At 48.8% G+C, this 17,345-nt stretch overlaps 1 protein-coding gene across 1 annotated transcript in view; it reads left to right on the plus strand.

The window, feature by feature from the left end:
• Positions 1-17,345, plus strand: part of DNAH2 (dynein, axonemal, heavy chain 2) — a 104,518-nt gene that overhangs the window by 33,335 nt on the left and 53,838 nt on the right. The window contains exons 12-36 of the mRNA XM_008576677.1: positions 111-299; positions 479-626; positions 1,058-1,137; positions 1,355-1,594; positions 1,900-2,088; positions 2,268-2,415; positions 3,010-3,202; positions 4,556-4,756; positions 4,849-5,005; positions 5,354-5,528; positions 5,986-6,149; positions 7,515-7,676; positions 7,775-7,878; positions 10,007-10,163; positions 10,309-10,391; positions 10,503-10,683; positions 11,086-11,224; positions 13,118-13,335; positions 13,610-13,711; positions 14,047-14,172; positions 14,484-14,594; positions 14,905-15,093; positions 15,527-15,630; positions 15,730-15,919; positions 16,558-16,738. Of these exons, the coding sequence (XP_008574899.1) occupies positions 111-299; positions 479-626; positions 1,058-1,137; positions 1,355-1,594; positions 1,900-2,088; positions 2,268-2,415; positions 3,010-3,202; positions 4,556-4,756; positions 4,849-5,005; positions 5,354-5,528; positions 5,986-6,149; positions 7,515-7,676; positions 7,775-7,878; positions 10,007-10,163; positions 10,309-10,391; positions 10,503-10,683; positions 11,086-11,224; positions 13,118-13,335; positions 13,610-13,711; positions 14,047-14,172; positions 14,484-14,594; positions 14,905-15,093; positions 15,527-15,630; positions 15,730-15,919; positions 16,558-16,738 (3,931 nt within the window). The remainder of the gene's footprint in view (positions 1-110; positions 300-478; positions 627-1,057; positions 1,138-1,354; positions 1,595-1,899; positions 2,089-2,267; positions 2,416-3,009; positions 3,203-4,555; positions 4,757-4,848; positions 5,006-5,353; positions 5,529-5,985; positions 6,150-7,514; positions 7,677-7,774; positions 7,879-10,006; positions 10,164-10,308; positions 10,392-10,502; positions 10,684-11,085; positions 11,225-13,117; positions 13,336-13,609; positions 13,712-14,046; positions 14,173-14,483; positions 14,595-14,904; positions 15,094-15,526; positions 15,631-15,729; positions 15,920-16,557; positions 16,739-17,345) is intronic.

Genomic DNA, 17,345 nt, shown 5'->3' on the forward strand with positions numbered 1-17,345 from the left:
TATGTCCTGCCTTTCTCTATAACCGCTTGCTCTCTTCCCTGTTGGCTGGTGCTCATCTCTCAGAACCTGTCCTGCCCTCCCTGAGGGGTTCTCTTTCCTCCTCTCCCCAGATTCAGCAGCAGTGGATGCTGTACATGATTCGGTTGGACCACATGATGGAGGACGCCCTGCGGCTGAATGTGAAGTGGTCACTGCTGGAAGTGTCCAAGGCCATCAATGGGGATGGGAAGACCACTCCAAACCCACTCTTCCGAGTCCTTGTCATTTTGCAAAATGATGTGCCAGGAGGTGTGGCACAGGTGGGGACCACTTTCCCCCAATGCCCCCAAACTATCACACCTTATTGGTCAGTTTCCCTCAATTCCTAAACTCAGTCCTCGGCCTTAACTTTATCCTGTGGCCTCCAGGCCTGGTGCTGAAGTGTTCAGCCTTCCCCGTCCTGAGGCTCGTCTCCCCCTCTCCACTGCGTTCCCCACAGGTGGAATTCTCACCCACTCTTCAGACTCTGGCAGGTGTGGTCAATGACATTGGCAACCACCTCTTTTCCACCATCTCTGTTTTCCGCCACCTCCCTGAAATTCTCAGCAAGCGCAGGGTGCATCGTGACCCCATCCACATCATTGTGGGTGAGTGGGCAGTGGGGAGGGCACAAGGTGTGGGGGTATCAGAGGCCGAGGCATGGGCAGAGCTAGGAGAAGAGACCACAGCTGTTTCCAGACACACTGGCCTGGTCATCTCCATGACTGGTGGAAAGCCCAGATCAAGGGGCCAGATCGGGGAAGGGAGCAGGCAGAGGGATGGCAGCTGAGATTAGGTGACCAGTGCTCAAGGGATTTGGCATGGGAGATGAGGGAAGACCAGTTTGGGGCTGGGACTGGACTAAAAGGCTTAGATACTAGCAGGTGAGATATCTGGTCCTATGGAAGAGACACTAAGGGTCACACTTTTACTTACTGCTTCCTCCTTTCTTTTCTTTTCTTTTTATTCTTTTGCTGGCCAGTAAAGGGATTGAAGCCCAGACCTTGGTGTTATCAGCACCGTGCTCTAACCACCTGAGCTAACGGAGAGAAGCTGCACTGGGCCTTAAAGGGGGCTAGTGCCTTTTTCATCACGGAGTGCCGCATACATGCCAGCAAGGTGGGCCATGGTCCTTAGACTCTAAAGGTCTGCAAGGCTGATGGAAAGTTTGGCTCATGGGTAATTAATACCTGAGTCTTGGGTAGTGGTAGAGAGGCCTGGGAGTAGTGTAAAAGTTTCATGTCAGCAATTCTAGTTGGAGGACAGGTGGTAGGGTAGATTAGGCCCAGAGAGTCTCTTCCCAAGCTGAACCCTCCTGGGTGGGATCTGACTCCAGGTGCAGATGATTGTGAACGACTTCAAGGCATCCACCCTGACCATCGGCTGGAGAGCTCAAGAGATGTCAGAGACACTCCTGGTACACATTACTGGCAAACGGGTGTACAGGGACCTGGAATTTGAGGAGGACCAAAGAGAGCATCGGGCATCTGTACAGCGGAAATTGATGAATATGCACCAGGATGTGGTGACCATCATGACCAACTCCTATGAAATCTTCAAGAATGATGGCCCTGAGGTACGGGTCCCGTGGCCAGGGCTTTGTGGTCAGAAAAACCACAGTCTCCCAGTCCCATCAGACCATTTTCTTGCTCCTTCCTCCCCAACCCCCATACACACTTTTTTTTTTTACACCAGCGTGTGCTTCTCACACATGCACCTCTCGTCTTTGATTCAGCCAAACTCCAGCCTTTCGAACCTCTTCCTGCAGGACTATGTCCTGCCTTTCTCTATAACCGCTTGCTCTCTTCCCTGTTGGCTGGTGCTCATCTCTCAGAACCTGTCCTGCCCTCCCTGAGGGGTTCTCTTTCCTCCTCTCCCCAGATTCAGCAGCAGTGGATGCTGTACATGATTCGGTTGGACCACATGATGGAGGACGCCCTGCGGCTGAATGTGAAGTGGTCACTGCTGGAAGTGTCCAAGGCCATCAATGGGGATGGGAAGACCACTCCAAACCCACTCTTCCGAGTCCTTGTCATTTTGCAAAATGATGTGCCAGGAGGTGTGGCACAGGTGGGGACCACTTTCCCCCAATGCCCCCAAACTATCACACCTTATTGGTCAGTTTCCCTCAATTCCTAAACTCAGTCCTCGGCCTTAACTTTATCCTGTGGCCTCCAGGCCTGGTGCTGAAGTGTTCAGCCTTCCCCGTCCTGAGGCTCGTCTCCCCCTCTCCACTGCGTTCCCCACAGGTGGAATTCTCACCCACTCTTCAGACTCTGGCAGGTGTGGTCAATGACATTGGCAACCACCTCTTTTCCACCATCTCTGTTTTCCGCCACCTCCCTGAAATTCTCAGCAAGCGCAGGGTGCATCGTGACCCCATCCACATCATTGTGGGTGAGTGGGCAGTGGGGAGGGCACAAGGTGTGGGGGTATCAGAGGCCGAGGCATGGGCAGAGCTAGGAGAAGAGACCACAGCTGTTTCCAGACACACTGGCCTGGTCATCTCCATGACTGGTGGAAAGCCCAGATCAAGGGGCCAGATCGGGGAAGGGAGCAGGCAGAGGGATGGCAGCTGAGATTAGGTGACCAGTGCTCAAGGGATTTGGCATGGGAGATGAGGGAAGACCAGTTTGGGGCTGGGACTGGACTAAAAGGCTTAGATACTAGCAGGTGAGATATCTGGTCCTATGGAAGAGACACTAAGGGTCACACTTTTACTTACTGCTTCCTCCTTTCTTTTCTTTTCTTTTTATTCTTTTGCTGGCCAGTAAAGGGATTGAAGCCCAGACCTTGGTGTTATCAGCACCGTGCTCTAACCACCTGAGCTAATGGGGCAGCCCCTCCTTTGTTTTCAATGCTCAAGTTTGAGCTGTATGTCTTTGGGGGGCTGGTGTTGAAGAGGAAGGTCGGGGGCAGTGAGCAGAGGCCAGGCTGGATGTTGGGTTGGGGTGGAAGTCAGTGGGAAGCATTTTTCTGGGTCCTTTGAAGAGCGAGATGAGGACATCAAGAAGATCCAGATGCAGATCAGCAGCGGCGTGACCAACAACGCCAGCCTGCTGCAGAACTACCTCAAGACCTGGGATGTGTATCGGGAAATCTGGGAGATCAACAAGGACTCTTTTATTCGTCGCTACCAGCGCCTCAACCCCCCTGTGTCCTCTTTTGATGCCGACATTGCCCGGTGAGTGGGGAAGGTGGAGGTGAAAGTCTGTCTGGAAGAGGGGCAGGCTTGGAGGAGGAGGTCCGGGCCTCGAGGTTTGGGAAGGGGGATTCAGGGCAGGGGCGGTGTGTCCTCAGCTGCAGGAAAAGAACAGGAACTAGCACAATGGGCCTTTGTTTCATAAGGGGTAGAGATCAGGGAGGAGCTGGGCAAGATTTAGGGGAGAAGCAGCTGTTTTGGGGAGCGCAGCAGGGCTCTGCTGGCAAAGAAGAAACGCAAGGGACCTGAAAGAGGAAAGAAGTGAGCAGCATTCTAAGAAGGCAGATCGGAGTTCAGCTAAAGAAGAATCTGTAACTCTAATCTGAACTTCCATCTTTTCATGGTCCTCTGGTTATTCATTCATTTGTTCCATAAACCCTGTTGTCCAGTGGGCTATAAGGAATAGGAGCAATGGCTGTGGGGTCTCACAAGGCTTGGCTTCCCACCTCTACCACCTGCTGGCTGTGCAGCCTTAGGTGGGTGTCTTACATTCTCTGGGCCTTAGTTTCCTGTGAAACAGATATTAGGCTACCTACCTTGGAATATTACGAGATCATTAAATATACGTGAAAGCACTTTGGAACTCTAAAGTACTGTGCTAATGTACTTTTTATGATTATAAAGCTTCACTGTGATAAGTACTATAATTAAGGTATACAAGGTGCCAGGGCAGTTCAATGGAAGGAGAGAGACATTAGGGAAGGCTTCATGAAGAAAGTGTCTTTGGGGTTGGGCTAAATTTATAGGATGAAAAAAAAAAAAATTTACAGGATGGGTGGGATTTCAACAGGCAGAAATGGATATTCCAGTGTAGGAAATAGCAAAAACAAAGGCATCAAGACGCGAGCACCCTGAGCATGTCCACCATGTAGTGAGTGCTCCAGAGCACAGGTACAGGGAGGGGAGTATGCAGAGGGATTTATATACAGCAGCCAACTGAATTCTCTCAACAACCTTGTGAGGTGGGTTCTGTTGTCATCACTGTGTGACAAATGAGGAAACTGAGGTAGAGAACAGTATCTAAAAAACCATGCCTGAGGTCACAGAGCTAGGAAGCAGCATGGGGGGAAACTCAACTCAGACCTGTGTGACTCTAAAGCCTTGAATGCCAGACTAAGGAGTCACTACTACAGTCAGTGACAGGGAAATAGACACAGTCACAGCTGTATGCCTGGGAAAGACTGAAATGGGAGACACCTCGGAGTAGAAGAATGTTCTAGAGCTGCTGCTGCACTGGTATGGGTGGAAGGAAATGAGAATTTGAGCTGGCATTGGGGCAGGGGGCATGTCTGCAAAGAAGAAAAACACCCCAACGGGGATATGGGGCCCTTCCAGCTACACGGAGGTTGCCAATAATGTGCAGAAGGAGGAGACGGTCCACAACATCCAGTTTGTGCTGCTAGACTGTTCGCACCTCAAGTTCTCGTTGGTGCAGCACTGCAACGAGTGGCAGAACAAGTTCACGACTCTGCTCAAGGAAATGGCAGCCGGGCGTCTCCTGGAGCTGCACACCTACCTGAAGGAGAATGCGGAGAGGTATGGGCTTGGCTGGCTGCTGGTGCAGGCAGGGGGAGGACGCGTGGGCCCTGTGCTGTGACCTGACTGGCTCTCTCCTTGGTGGTCTGCAGAATCAGCCGCCCTCCTCAGACACTGGAGGAACTGGGGGTCAGCTTGCAACTCATGGAGACCCTGCAGCACGACTTTCCCCACCTGGAGACCCAGATCCCTCCCATACAAGAGCAATTCACTATCCTTGACAAGTATGAGGTGCCGGTTCAGGACAGTGTGAGTTCCAGCGGTGTGTGGTTCACCCAAGTCAGGCCCAGACCAGCAGCAGATATGGGGGACCCTTGTGCTGGGGGTCCGGGGGCGGAGCAGGGAAGTGAGAGGGGGAGAAGACTCAAGATTCAAAAGCCTGTCGGAGCCAAAGCAAACGCCAGTGATATTTCTGGTGATCTTATGGATTTCTTTCAGGCCTAGCAACTCACTGCTTGATGAGTTTGGGCCTCACCACACACGTAAAACTTGTCCACGGACTCTGGTCTGGAGGATCAGAAGACAGTCCTTGAAGGCCCTCATGAGAAGGACAGGCCTCCTGCTCATGGGTCGTCCTTCCCCCTCTGACATCCGCAGGTACTGGAGATGCTGGACAGTCTCAGTGGGGAATGGGTTGTCTTCCAACAAACTCTGCTGGACAGTGAACAGATGCTGAAGAGACACAAGGAGAAATTCAAGACAGGCCTTATTCACTCAGCTGATGATTTCAAGAAGAAAGCCCATAACCTTCTGGAAGATTTTGAACTCAAAGGTGCATCTTTCTCCACCTCTCCCCCTTCTTTAGCCTTTGTCTTGAGACCCAGCCTGCAAAGCCTAGGTCCTGGGAAGGTGAGAACAGGATGGGAAGAGGGGGGAAGGTGCTGGGAAGGGAGAGAGCTGTGACACTTGGGGCCTCTGCCAGGGGTGACGAGGACAAGCACACCCGTTGTCTCTGTTGTTAGAAGGCAATCGCCCAGCTCACAGCATTTCCAGTTTTCTCCCACCGACTTCACGTATTCCGGCTGTTTCTGATTCCTGAGCTGCATTTAGTAGTTTCTACTAAGATTAACCTTCATTCTTTCAGTGCGTTCCTCTTCCTCTCCTTCCCTACCCTCTCTCATGTGAGGACAGAGGTGAGCTTTGCCCACAGGGAGATGGAGCCACGGCCATCCTCTCAAGTTACCCTGGACTCGATTTGGAACCTGAGCTTCATCCTGACTTTCCTGCAGGTCCCTTCACCAGCAACGTGGGACACATGGCTGCCCTAGATCAGATTGCCCAAGTGCGGGCCATGCTTATGGCCATGCGGGAAGAAGAAAACGCTCTCCGCTCCAACCTGGGCATCTTCAAGATCGAGCAGCCAGCCTCGAAGGACCTTCAGAATCTGGAGAAGGTGGCGTGCTGAGCTGGGTCCTTGTGGTAACTGGGGACAGGATGCAGGGCCCAGGAGAATGGGTGCTTAGGGCCTGAGAAGGCAGCTGGGGCCAGGGAGGTGAGCTCAGGAAGAGCTTTTTGTTTTTTCTTTTCAATTGAGGTAAAATTCACATAACAGAATTAACCATTTTAAATTGAACGATTCAGTGGCATTTAGTGTATTCACAGTATTGTGCAACCATCACCTCTCTCTAGTTCACAAACATCTTCGTTATCCCAGAAGGAAACTCTGTACCCATCAGCAGTCACTCCCCATCCCCTCTCTCCCGAGCCCCTGGCAGTTACTAATCTATTTTCCATGTGTATGGAGTTGTCTATTCTGGACATTTCATATAAATGGAACCATACAATATGTGGCCTTTTATGTTTGACTTCTTTCACTTAGCACAATGCCTCCAAGGTTTATCCATGTTGTGGCATGTGTCAGTGCATCATTCATTTTATGGCTGAGGAATATTCCATTCTATGAACTTATCCTATTTTTTTTTTCCTTTCACCAGTTAGACATTTGGGTTGTTTCCACCTTTTTTTCCCCCCTTTTTGTCTTTTTTCGTGACTGGTAATGGGATCGCAACCCTTGGTGTCGCGCCTGCACCGTGCCTTTTTTCCCCCCTTTTTGTCTTTTTTCGTGACTGGTAATGGGATCGCAACCCTTGGTGTCGCACCTGCACCGTGCCCAACCAGTGAGTGGACCGGTCTCTATACAGGATCCGAACCCTCGGCAGGAGCGCCGCCACGCTCCCAAGCACTGCACTCTACCGAGTGCGCCACTGGGCCAGCCCATTGTTTCCACCTTTTAACTCTAGATAGCAGTGCTGCTACACACTTGTGTCCTGGTATTTGTTTGAGCACCTTTTCCTAGTTCTTGTGTGTGTAAATCTGGGAGAGGAATTGATAGGTCATATGGAAACTCTATGTCTAACCTTTTGAGGGACTGCCAAGCTGTTTTCCACAGCAGCTGCACTATTTTACATTGCTGCCAGCAGTTCACGAGGGTTCCTATTTCTCCATGTCCTCGCCGACACCGATATTCCCTGCCCTTTTCTGCGGGGGAGGGTTCTAGCCACCCTCGTGGGTGTGCAGCGATATCTCATGGAGGTTTTGGTTTGCATTTCCTTAATGACCCATGATGTGGATGTGCTTGTTACTTGACGTGTTCTTGAGGCAAGTGAGTGGAGTAAAAAGTGTCACCTGAGGAGGCAGCTCTATTCCCTGGGGGGGGAAAGCTTCGCAGAATGAGCAGCGCAAAGGCCCAAGCATCTGTTTTGGGGGAGAGGGCAGGTGCCACTTCACATAAGGCCTCTTTCTGCTCTGGGCCATGTAGGAGCTCGATGCACTCCAGCAAGTCTGGGAGATCACCCGCGACTGGGAGGAGAACTGGAACCAGTGGAAGACTGGCCGGTTCCTGACCCTGCAGACGGAGGCCATGGAGACCATGGCCCATGGACTGTTCCGTCGCCTCACGAGACTAGCCAAAGAGTACAAGGTGTGACAGCAGGGGGAGGCAGAAGACCAGCCGATGAGGGGAGGGGACTTTCTGGGGAAGGATTGTCATGTCTTCTAATGCCTCCCACTTTTGCTCAGGACCGAAACTGGGAAATTATTGAAACCACCCGCTCAAAAATAGAGCAGTTCAAGAGGACTATGCCCCTCATCTCAGACCTGCGAAACCCTGCCCTTAGGGACAGGTGAGGCTGCTCCTCGGCTCCTGGGGGTGACCACTCTGTCCCCCTCTGGCCTGTGCCCTCACCTGGTTCTTCTGGTTTTTCCCTCCTCAGGGTTCAGCTCTCTCTTAGACTCTGTCAACACATGACTTTTTTTAATTTCCTTTTTTCCAAAAATTTATTTTTTAATTGACAAATAAATATTGTATATATTATGGTGTACAGCATGATGTTTTGAAATATGTGTACATTGTAGAGTAGCTAAATTGAGCTAATTAGTGTATGTGTCACCTCACATACTTATTTTTTTGTAGTGAGAACACCTAAAAGCTACTCTCAGTGATTTTCAAGTTTGGAACACATTGTTATTAACTATAGTCACCATGTTGGACAACACATCTCTTGAACTTGTTCCTCCTGTCTAACTGAAATTTTGTGTCCTTTGACTAACATCTCCCCAATCCCCTTCTCTCCCAGCCCCTGGTACCAGCATTCGACTCTCTGCTTCTATGAATTCGACTTTTTTAGATCCTGTGTATAAGTGAGATCACTAGTATTTGTCTGTCTGTCCCTGGCTGATTTCATTTAACATAATGTCTTCTAGGTTCATCAACGTTGTCATAAATGACAGGATTTGTTTCCTTTTTTTAAGGCTGAATAATGTTCCACTACGTCTGTACCACATTTTCTTTATCCTCTCATTGGGGATGGACAGTCAGGCTGGTTCCGTACCTCGGCAGTTGTGAATAGTGCTGCAGTGAGCGCGCGGTGCCCACTTCAAGCCTCCACCAGCCTTTGCTTCTTGCACTGTTGGGGGATATCCAGACTTGCTGACCCCTGTTCTCTGCCCCTTCCCTGTGGCCTCCCTCTGTCTCCTCCTACTTTACATTGTCTATCGTGGCTAAGCCTTACGTCTTTTGTATGCAAAAGGTTTTATTTCTTTTTTTATTATTATTTTTTTTCCCTTTTTGTCTTTTTTCGTGACCGGCAATGGATCGCAACCCTCAGTGTTGCGCCCGTACCGGACCGGGGGGGGGGGGGGGGGGGCAACCCTCGGTGTTGCTCCCGCCCCTTGCTCAGCCAGTGAGCGGCCGGTCTGTATGTGGGATCCGAACCCTTGGCGGGAGCGCCGCCGCGCTCCCAAGTGGCGCACTGTAGCAGTGCGCCACCGGGCTGGCCAGCAAAAGGTTTTATTTTGATGTAGCCAAAAGTATAACTTTCTTCCTTTGTGATTTTTGCATTTGTGTCTTAAGATCTTCCCTATCCCAAAGTTACAAATATATTCTCTCTATTCTTTCCTCTAATACTTCATGTTTTGTTTTGTTGTTTCTTTTTGGCAGCTGGCCAGTACAGGGATCGAACCCCAGACCTTGTTGTTATCAGCACGATGCTCTAACCAGCTGAGCTAACTGTCCAGCTAAAACTTCATGTTTTTCAAGTTTGACTCTCTCAGTGCATCTGCAATATGAGGGGTCTTCAAAATGTTCATAATAGGATTCTTATTATTTTTAATTCCATTTTGCCATGAACTTTTTGAAGTTCCTGTGTGTATTGTGTGATAGAGGAAGCATTTCAAGCCATTGGGGATAGAATAAACTATTTTATAAATGGTGTTTTAATCATTATCCATTTAGGAGTAAACAATTTAACTTCTTTTGTATTGTCTCCAGTATAATGTTTTTGGCAATGCTTCACCATTAAATGTTGTGTGGTTAAGTATAAGCTAACTACTTTATTTGCTTGTTATATAACCTCTCTAAGCCTCAACTTGCTTATCTATAAATGGAATAATAATAATTCCTAATTTATAGAGTGGTCGTGAGAATTAAATGGGATGTTTCATGTAAAGCACTTAGCCCAGCACATGATCTATGGTAGTAAACCTGCAATAATTCATTGTGTGTCTTGTGTGCACACCTGCCTTAACTCTCTCTCCAGAGAATCAACCCCTGGAGGGTGTCGCCTCAATCTTTGTATTCCCCTTTGTGCCTAATATTGCACCTTAGAGCCTATTTAGTAAAATTTATTGCATCTTGAATTAATAAATACACAGAATCATAATGTCCCAATGGGAGAAAGCCTGGGGAGTGATGCTAACCCAGTGGGCTCCGGTGTCTGGCCTCCTGATGAGACCTCCTGTCCCTGGCTACAGGCACTGGGACCAGGTCAGGGATGAGATCCAACGGGATTTTGATCAGGAATCTGAAAGCTTCACCTTGGAGCAGATTGTGGAGCTTGGGATGGATCAGCATGTGGAGAAAATTGGGGAGATCTCTGCCTCAGCAACCAAAGAGCTGGCTATAGAATTGGTAAGACACAATCCTCTCCCCCACTTCCTAAGCCTCCTGGAGCACAGGCTTCCAACTACTCATTGTCTGATGGCCCCTCCCAGCTCCTCCTATTCCTACTGGGGACTAGATACCTGATTGCCCCGCCCCCAATTCCTCTCCACAGGCGTTACAAAACATTGCCAAGACCTGGGATGTGATTCAGCTAGACATAGTTCCCTACAAGGATAAAGGCCATCATCGGCTCAGGTACAGAAAGACTTGGGGTTCTGGGAGAGGGGAGGTCTGGACTGTGGAGTGGGGAACAAAGTTTGGCAGGTGGGGATGGGCTGGCTTTGATTTTGACCCCTTGTGCCCCAGAGGTACAGAAGAAGTATTCCAGGCGCTGGAAGATAACCAGATAGCTCTGTCTACCATGAAGGCATCTCGTTTTGTCAAGGCCTTTGAGAAGGATGTGGACCACTGGGAACGCTGCCTCTCCCTCATCCTGGAGGTTATTGAGATGGTGCTCACAGTGCAGCGTCAGTGGATGTACCTAGAGGTCAGGAGCCCGTGCCCGAGCTCTTCCTGCTTCCTCCTCTACTCCTTCACTTGCACAGGGCTTAGGTGCTTGTTCTGTTATCCACCTCATTTCCCACCTTGAAGGTCACTCTTGGTCTGAGACCCAGCCACCTGATTCTTAGTTATCACCGCTCATTAAGACTGAGGAATCCCTCCCTGACGAGCCTTTGTTCTTCTTCCCAGATTCTCATTCCAGTTTTCTTCTTGGACCCATTTACCTGGACTCCCAACCCTAACTTTCCTTCTAGAACTAGGGCCTCTTATCCTTTGGCTTCTAGTGCTCTGTGTCTTCTACTCAACTGTCATCCCTGGTCTGGGAGCAGGGAGTGGAGGGTGGAGAGTGTAGGAGAAGCCGCTTCTCACCCAGTTCTGGTTGCCTCAGAATATCTTCCTAGGTGAGGACATCCGCAAGCAGCTGCCCAGTGAATCAGCCTTATTTGACCAGATCAACAGCAACTGGAAGACCATCATGGACAAGATGAGCAAAGACAATAATGCGCTCCGGAGTACCCATCACCCAGGTCAGAGCTCCACGGCCTCTTGTTGGTGCCACATATACGTGAAGTCAGGGCCACATACTTCATTTATTAAAAGATCACCGTTGTACCTGGCTGTCGTGACATTTCCAATCACCATTTCTTCTTCTAAGCATTAAATAATAATTCAGTAAATAAAACTCCACAAATATTTGCATGGGATACAGAATCATATTGGTTAAGAGCGTGGGATACGGAATCAGACAGACTTGAGCTCAACGTCTGCCTCATGCCTTACTGATGGTATGCTCTTGGGCATCTAGCTTCCTCCATACTATGCTTTCCTCTTCTGCAGTAGGGGGTTAATGATAGCTATTTCACAGGATTTTCATAAGGATTGTAAAGGACTATGTGACACTCACAGTACAGTGTCTGGCATAAAGTTAGTGCTCAATTAATAGTACTGTCTCAGCAAGTCCTGACTGAGGAATCGCTCGTCTCTAGCTGACTCATTCAATGAGTACATTCAGTGAGATAATGTTAAGTGAATGAGATAACACACATAAAGTGCTTATCACATTAAATGGCACAAGTAGGTCCAATCGCTACTATTAGCTGTTGTTGTTATTACACTGACTTTAGTTTATCAGATTAGCTAGTCTTTATTGTAGATACTTTGGTAGGCATGGAAATGGGGCAGGGGTGGGGAAATAAAGGATGGGTGGAGAGATGTACGCATAGTGATGTCTGGTTGATGGCGGTAGACTGGGGTAAAGAACCAGGGAGTCAGGTTTGGCGGTGAATACCTAGAAAGGGTATCCTGAGGAGAGCAGTTCTGGCAGGGGGTACAGACGACTTCTTTATTTTGCCTAGTGCTAATCTAGCAATTCTTCATTTTCTCAAGAGCCTTGAGTATACACATCAAAAAAATTTTAATTATTCTGATAAAATGTAAGTTGTGTAACAACAACTGATAATATTTGAAATAATTGATAAAATTACATTATGGAACAATTTATAAACAAAGACATAAAAACAATGATCCATTTGTTGAATGCACAGAACTAATCCATCTCATTCATGGCTACTGAGTCTCTCTATGATCTCCAGGGGTCACTCAGGTGGTCACTCAACAGTCTGTAGACTCTGTACTTGAAGTCATGAGGGTCACTTCAGAGTTCACACTCACAAGCAGCCATACGTTCTTCAGAAAGCTAGACACTGGGAAGAGAAGGGGAAAAAACCAATCAAGACCTAAGATAAGGGGAGGTAGGCAGGGCGGAAACTAAGATTATTGAGGATGTGCAAATGTGAATGCATTTTATTTAATATCTCAAGTTGTTCTTTGAGATGGATCTTATTGCCATTTTACAGACAAAGAAGTCAAAGCTTATGGGGCTAAATGACATGCTAGTAAGTGGAAGAACTGCCGTTTGAATGGCGGTCTTCTGCCTTCCGGCCTAGTGTTTGAATTCGCTATGTCATGAGGGACACTGGCAACCACAGTCACTGCAGACCTTTTTCATTGTGGGCATGTGATATATATTTAAATCCAGTGATTTAACTTGTTGTATTATATAAATGCAGGGTAATCTCTGATTTTCAGAAACTCTCTGGATGACCAGCAGAGCCCCAGGTTCTTAGGTGGAGTGGGATTGTTGTTCCAAAGACTGAGGGGAGGTGTAGTTTTATTAATGAAATCATATGTGATGTATGATTAATGTATAAACTATAACCTGTGTAAGTGTGTAATGAACACTAAATAATGAATTAATGAAGAGAATGTGGTAAGCATGACAGAGGGATTGAGGACACTTGTCTGCTTCCAGAAATCCTTATGGCAATCTGTGCCCCAAAGTAGATATAGTTGGGGACTCAAGATCTACTCACGCAATGACAAAAAGGCTCTACAATGTTATTCATTGCTCTTCTTTCCAGGTCTCCTGGACAAATTGATAGAAATGAACACGCTCCTGGAAGACATTCAGAAGTCTCTGGATATGTATTTAGAGACCAAGCGCCATATATTCCCCCGCTTTTACTTCCTGTCCAATGATGACCTGCTGGAGATTCTGGGCCAGTCCCGCAACCCAGAGGCTGTGCAGCCACACCTCAAAAAGTGCTTTGATAACATCAAATTGTTGAGAATCCAGAAGGTCAATAGAGGTGGCCATGGTGGGATGGAGGGCAGGGAAGGGATGGGGATGACAGGGTACCCCAGGCTTTGGAGGGGACCGTGTCCTCCCAACAGGAGGGTGATTTTAATGAGTGATTCTAGAGTCTCACTGGATAGAACTTCTTAGAGTTGGTATATTGAGATGAGGGGAGAGAGAAAAGCAGAAATTACCCTCAAAAAGCCCAGATACTTCCAGGTGGGTACTGAGAGTGGGCAGACCAGGCCAGGCCTTTAATGGCTTGTCTTTCCCACAGGTTGGGGGACCCAGCAGCAAATGGGAAGCTGTGGGAATGTTCTCGGGTGATGGCGAGTATGTTGATTTCTTCCACTCAGTACTTTTGGAAGGGCCTGTAGAGGTGAGTTGTGGTGAGGGTCTAAGAACCGAGCTCTTCCTCTTCCTACTAGAAAGTTTGCTTGGCTCTGTGAGGAGAGAACATCTCCACGAAGGATGTTAGTTGTTTTCTCCCCTCCCACCTGCCATTCCTGACAACTATAACCTCTCCCTGGAGGTTAAATCTCCTTTAGGTAATCAAACAGTCTGCCTGCTAGCCTCCATTTCCCTCAGGGACCCAAGCCAGCTCTTGCCCAGTTCCTGCTGTTCTCTGGAGTCCTGTTTCCTAAGCACCTTCCCCTTGGAGAACCTTGTCTCTGACCTGAGGCTGAGCCATCCTGTTCTTTCACCTCCCCCCAGTCCTGGCTTGGCGATGTGGAGCGGACCATGAGGGTGACCCTGCGGGACCTTCTCCGGAACTGCCGCACGGCCCTCAAGAAGTTCCTCAACAAGAGGGACAAATGGGTGAAGGAGTGGGCTGGCCAGGTGAGCTGGGGCCAATAGAAATGGGGAACAAGAGATACAGAGCGAAAAGGAAACAGCAGATGGAAGACACAGAGTCTTGAGCCTCACAAAACGCAGGTTTCTTGCCCTCCTTTCTGGACTGTGGCTCTGGTATCCTACATACTGGACCCTCAGCTCCTGACCTAGGCATGTATTCCATCCTTCAGAGCAGCCTAGGCATAGTGAGAGGGGTGTACGTAGCACCTACTCCTGGAAGAAGCTGGGACTTGGGAGCTGGGCTGTGTGGGTGGCCAGGGACAGCGCTTTGGAATGCATTCTCTGCGCATCTTCAGATGGTGATCACTGCCAGTCAGATCCAGTGGACAGCCGATGTCACCAAGTGCCTGCTGACAGCTAAGGAGCGGGGAGACAAGAAAATCCTGAAGGTCATGAAGAAGAAGCAGGTGGGGAATTCTGCAAGGATGGGAGAGGTCTGGAGATAGAATTGGAGAGAGGGAGGTGATCAGTTAGATTCAGAATTAGAGGCGAGCTGGTAGAAAAGGGTTAGAATAAGGGTGCTCTATGCTGGAAGTCCAGCGAGGAGAGTTTGGAATGGAGCAGAATTAGGTCTTCCTGGGCTGATGTTGGGTGTCAGGAGTTACAGTGGGTGAGATCAGCATTGGGGTTGCCAGGAGCGTTAGGTTGGGACGAAGCGTGATTAGGCTTCAGTCGTGTTGCTCCCTCTCCTCTCTTCCCTTCCGTCTCACTCCATAGGTGTCAATACTGAATAAGTATTCGGAAGCCATCAGGGGGAACTTGACCAAGATCATGCGGCTTAAAATTGTGGCTCTGGTGACGATAGAAATTCATGCCCGGGATGTGTTGGAGAAGCTTTATAAGAGTGGCCTCATGGATGTCAATTCCTTTGACTGGCTCAGCCAACTTCGGTTCTACTGGGAGAAGGTGCCAGATGGGCCAACTCCCCACACTCATACCCTAAAACTGACCCGAATGCTTTAATTAAATTCGTGTTCTCTAAATACAATAATGTCCGAACCCAACCCTTAGTTCTATCACAGTACTTAAGTCTTATCTCATCCCCTAAATCAGGAGTGGCAAACGGTTGGTCCAGTCAGTGCTCACTATGGGTGTCACTTGATTGGGACTCAGAAAAACTCCAGGCAGCTGCTGCAGCAGATTGGGGTGGACATGCAATGTGAAACCCATATTCCATCTGGGTCATAAACCACCCCCCACTCCTAACTCTATAACGGAACCTGTACTGTCCTAAATGCAACCTCCCTGCCATCTTGGAGCCCTTTTCTCAGTCATTTCCTCAGTGCCAGCTCTTCCTTCAAGCCCACCTCTCTCTCCTTATTCTGCCCTGTTTCCCCAGGACCTTGATGACTGTGTGATCCGCCAGACCAACACACAGTTCCAGTACAGTTATGAGTACTTGGGTAACTCCGGCCGGCTTGTCATCACCCCCCTGACAGACAGGTCTGTCATGTGGGATGAACGAGGTGGTTGGGGTGGAGGCAACAGAGGCTGAGAGAAGGCGTCCAGGAGTCTGACTTGAGTCCTGTCCTCAATTCTTAGGTGCTACATGACACTGACCACAGCATTGCACCTACATCGAGGGGGCTCCCCCAAAGGTCCAGCAGGCACAGGGAAGACCGAGACCGTGAAGGACCTGGGCAAGGCCCTTGGCATATATGTCATTGTGGTCAACTGTTCTGAGGGCCTGGACTATAAGTCCATGGGCCGAATGTACTCAGGCTTGGCCCAGGTCAGTATCCTGCCATCTTGTCCCAGAGGCCCCTTAAATATCTTTTCATCCTGGAAAATCAACTGAAATCCAAATCTGGTTCAGTGCTGTGTAACTTAAAACATTGCATGGCCTCGGGTAATTCTTACAATTGGAGAAGTCCCTTTACCTCCCTGAACTTCACATTGCCTATTTGCAAAATCAGAAGACCATGTGAAGATTAAGTAAGATAATGTATGTAAACCATGTGGTGCACAGCAGACACTCGATGCACTCAAGTTCCCTGCCCAAGTCTCTTTCCAACCCACACTTTTCTAGCATTTCCCCGGCTTGTCCCTGTCAAATGGAAATCTCTAGCCAGAAGCTACAACAAGAGACTGACCGGTTAGCTCCTTTGGATAGAGCATGGTGGCTGATAACACCAAGGTCAAGGGTTTGGATCCCCTTACTGGCCAGCCATGCCCTCCACTCCCCCAAATTAAAAACAAATTTAAAAAAAGGAAAAGAAGCTACAACAGTGCTACTGGGTGCCCATCCCACCCCCACTTTGGAGGGCCCCTCACCTATCAGAATGTTTCAAGGAAGGGCATGTTAATCACACTTTCTAGTATCTTGGGACACCTCTCTTGCTCCCAGTGACTCTGCCTCTCACCCCACAGACTGGAGCCTGGGGCTGCTTTGATGAGTTTAACCGCATCAACATTGAGGTGCTGTCGGTGGTGGCCCAGCAGATCCTGTCCATCCTCTCTGCCTTGGCTGCCAGCCTCACCCGTTTCCATTTTGAGGGCTTTGAAATAAATCTGGTGTGGTCCTGTGGGATCTTCATTACCATGAATCCTGGTGGGTGGCAGGGAGTAGATGGGGCTCCTAGGGGGAGAACTGGGTGTCCAGGGCAAATAATTGTGCATCCTCTCCTTCCTCTTTCATGCCAAAGTATTTAGTCAAATGAAATCTGGCTAAAGATGACAAAGGGTGAGAGAAGGATAAACATCAAGTTTCCTGGGAGGAGGGAAGGCAATCTTACTCTTCTACCTGCAGGGATTACTAACCGCCTCTGTGTATATATGTAGCCCTAGTCTTTTAAGGTACTTATTTGGCTATATTCTCCCATTGGGCCAGCTCCCAGAATTCTGGTCTATCTGCCATCCCTTTTGCAGAATGGGAGAATCTCCCTAACGTGCAGGGCTTAGGGTCTCTCGTTACTCCTCTCTAGGAACAGCTCTGGGGAAAGGGTCTAGCAGAGAACAGGCCTAGGAAAGGGTTTAGGTACTTAAAGAATCAGAGAAGCAGATTCTGATTAGGACTGATGTGAGCTATATGTAGAACTTGGAGAGATGGGAAATTGACAGCTCTGTGATTTGTCTTAGAAATGTCCACACAGAAAGTAAGGAAAGGACCTGAGGTAGGAAAAAGACCAAAGTTGAACAGGAGGAGCCAGGGCTGAGAT

Source organism: Galeopterus variegatus, unplaced genomic scaffold, assembly GCF_000696425.1.
Source record: "Galeopterus variegatus unplaced genomic scaffold, G_variegatus-3.0.2 Scaffold1386, whole genome shotgun sequence".
In the NCBI taxonomy this organism is placed as follows: domain Eukaryota; kingdom Metazoa; phylum Chordata; class Mammalia; order Dermoptera; family Cynocephalidae; genus Galeopterus; species Galeopterus variegatus.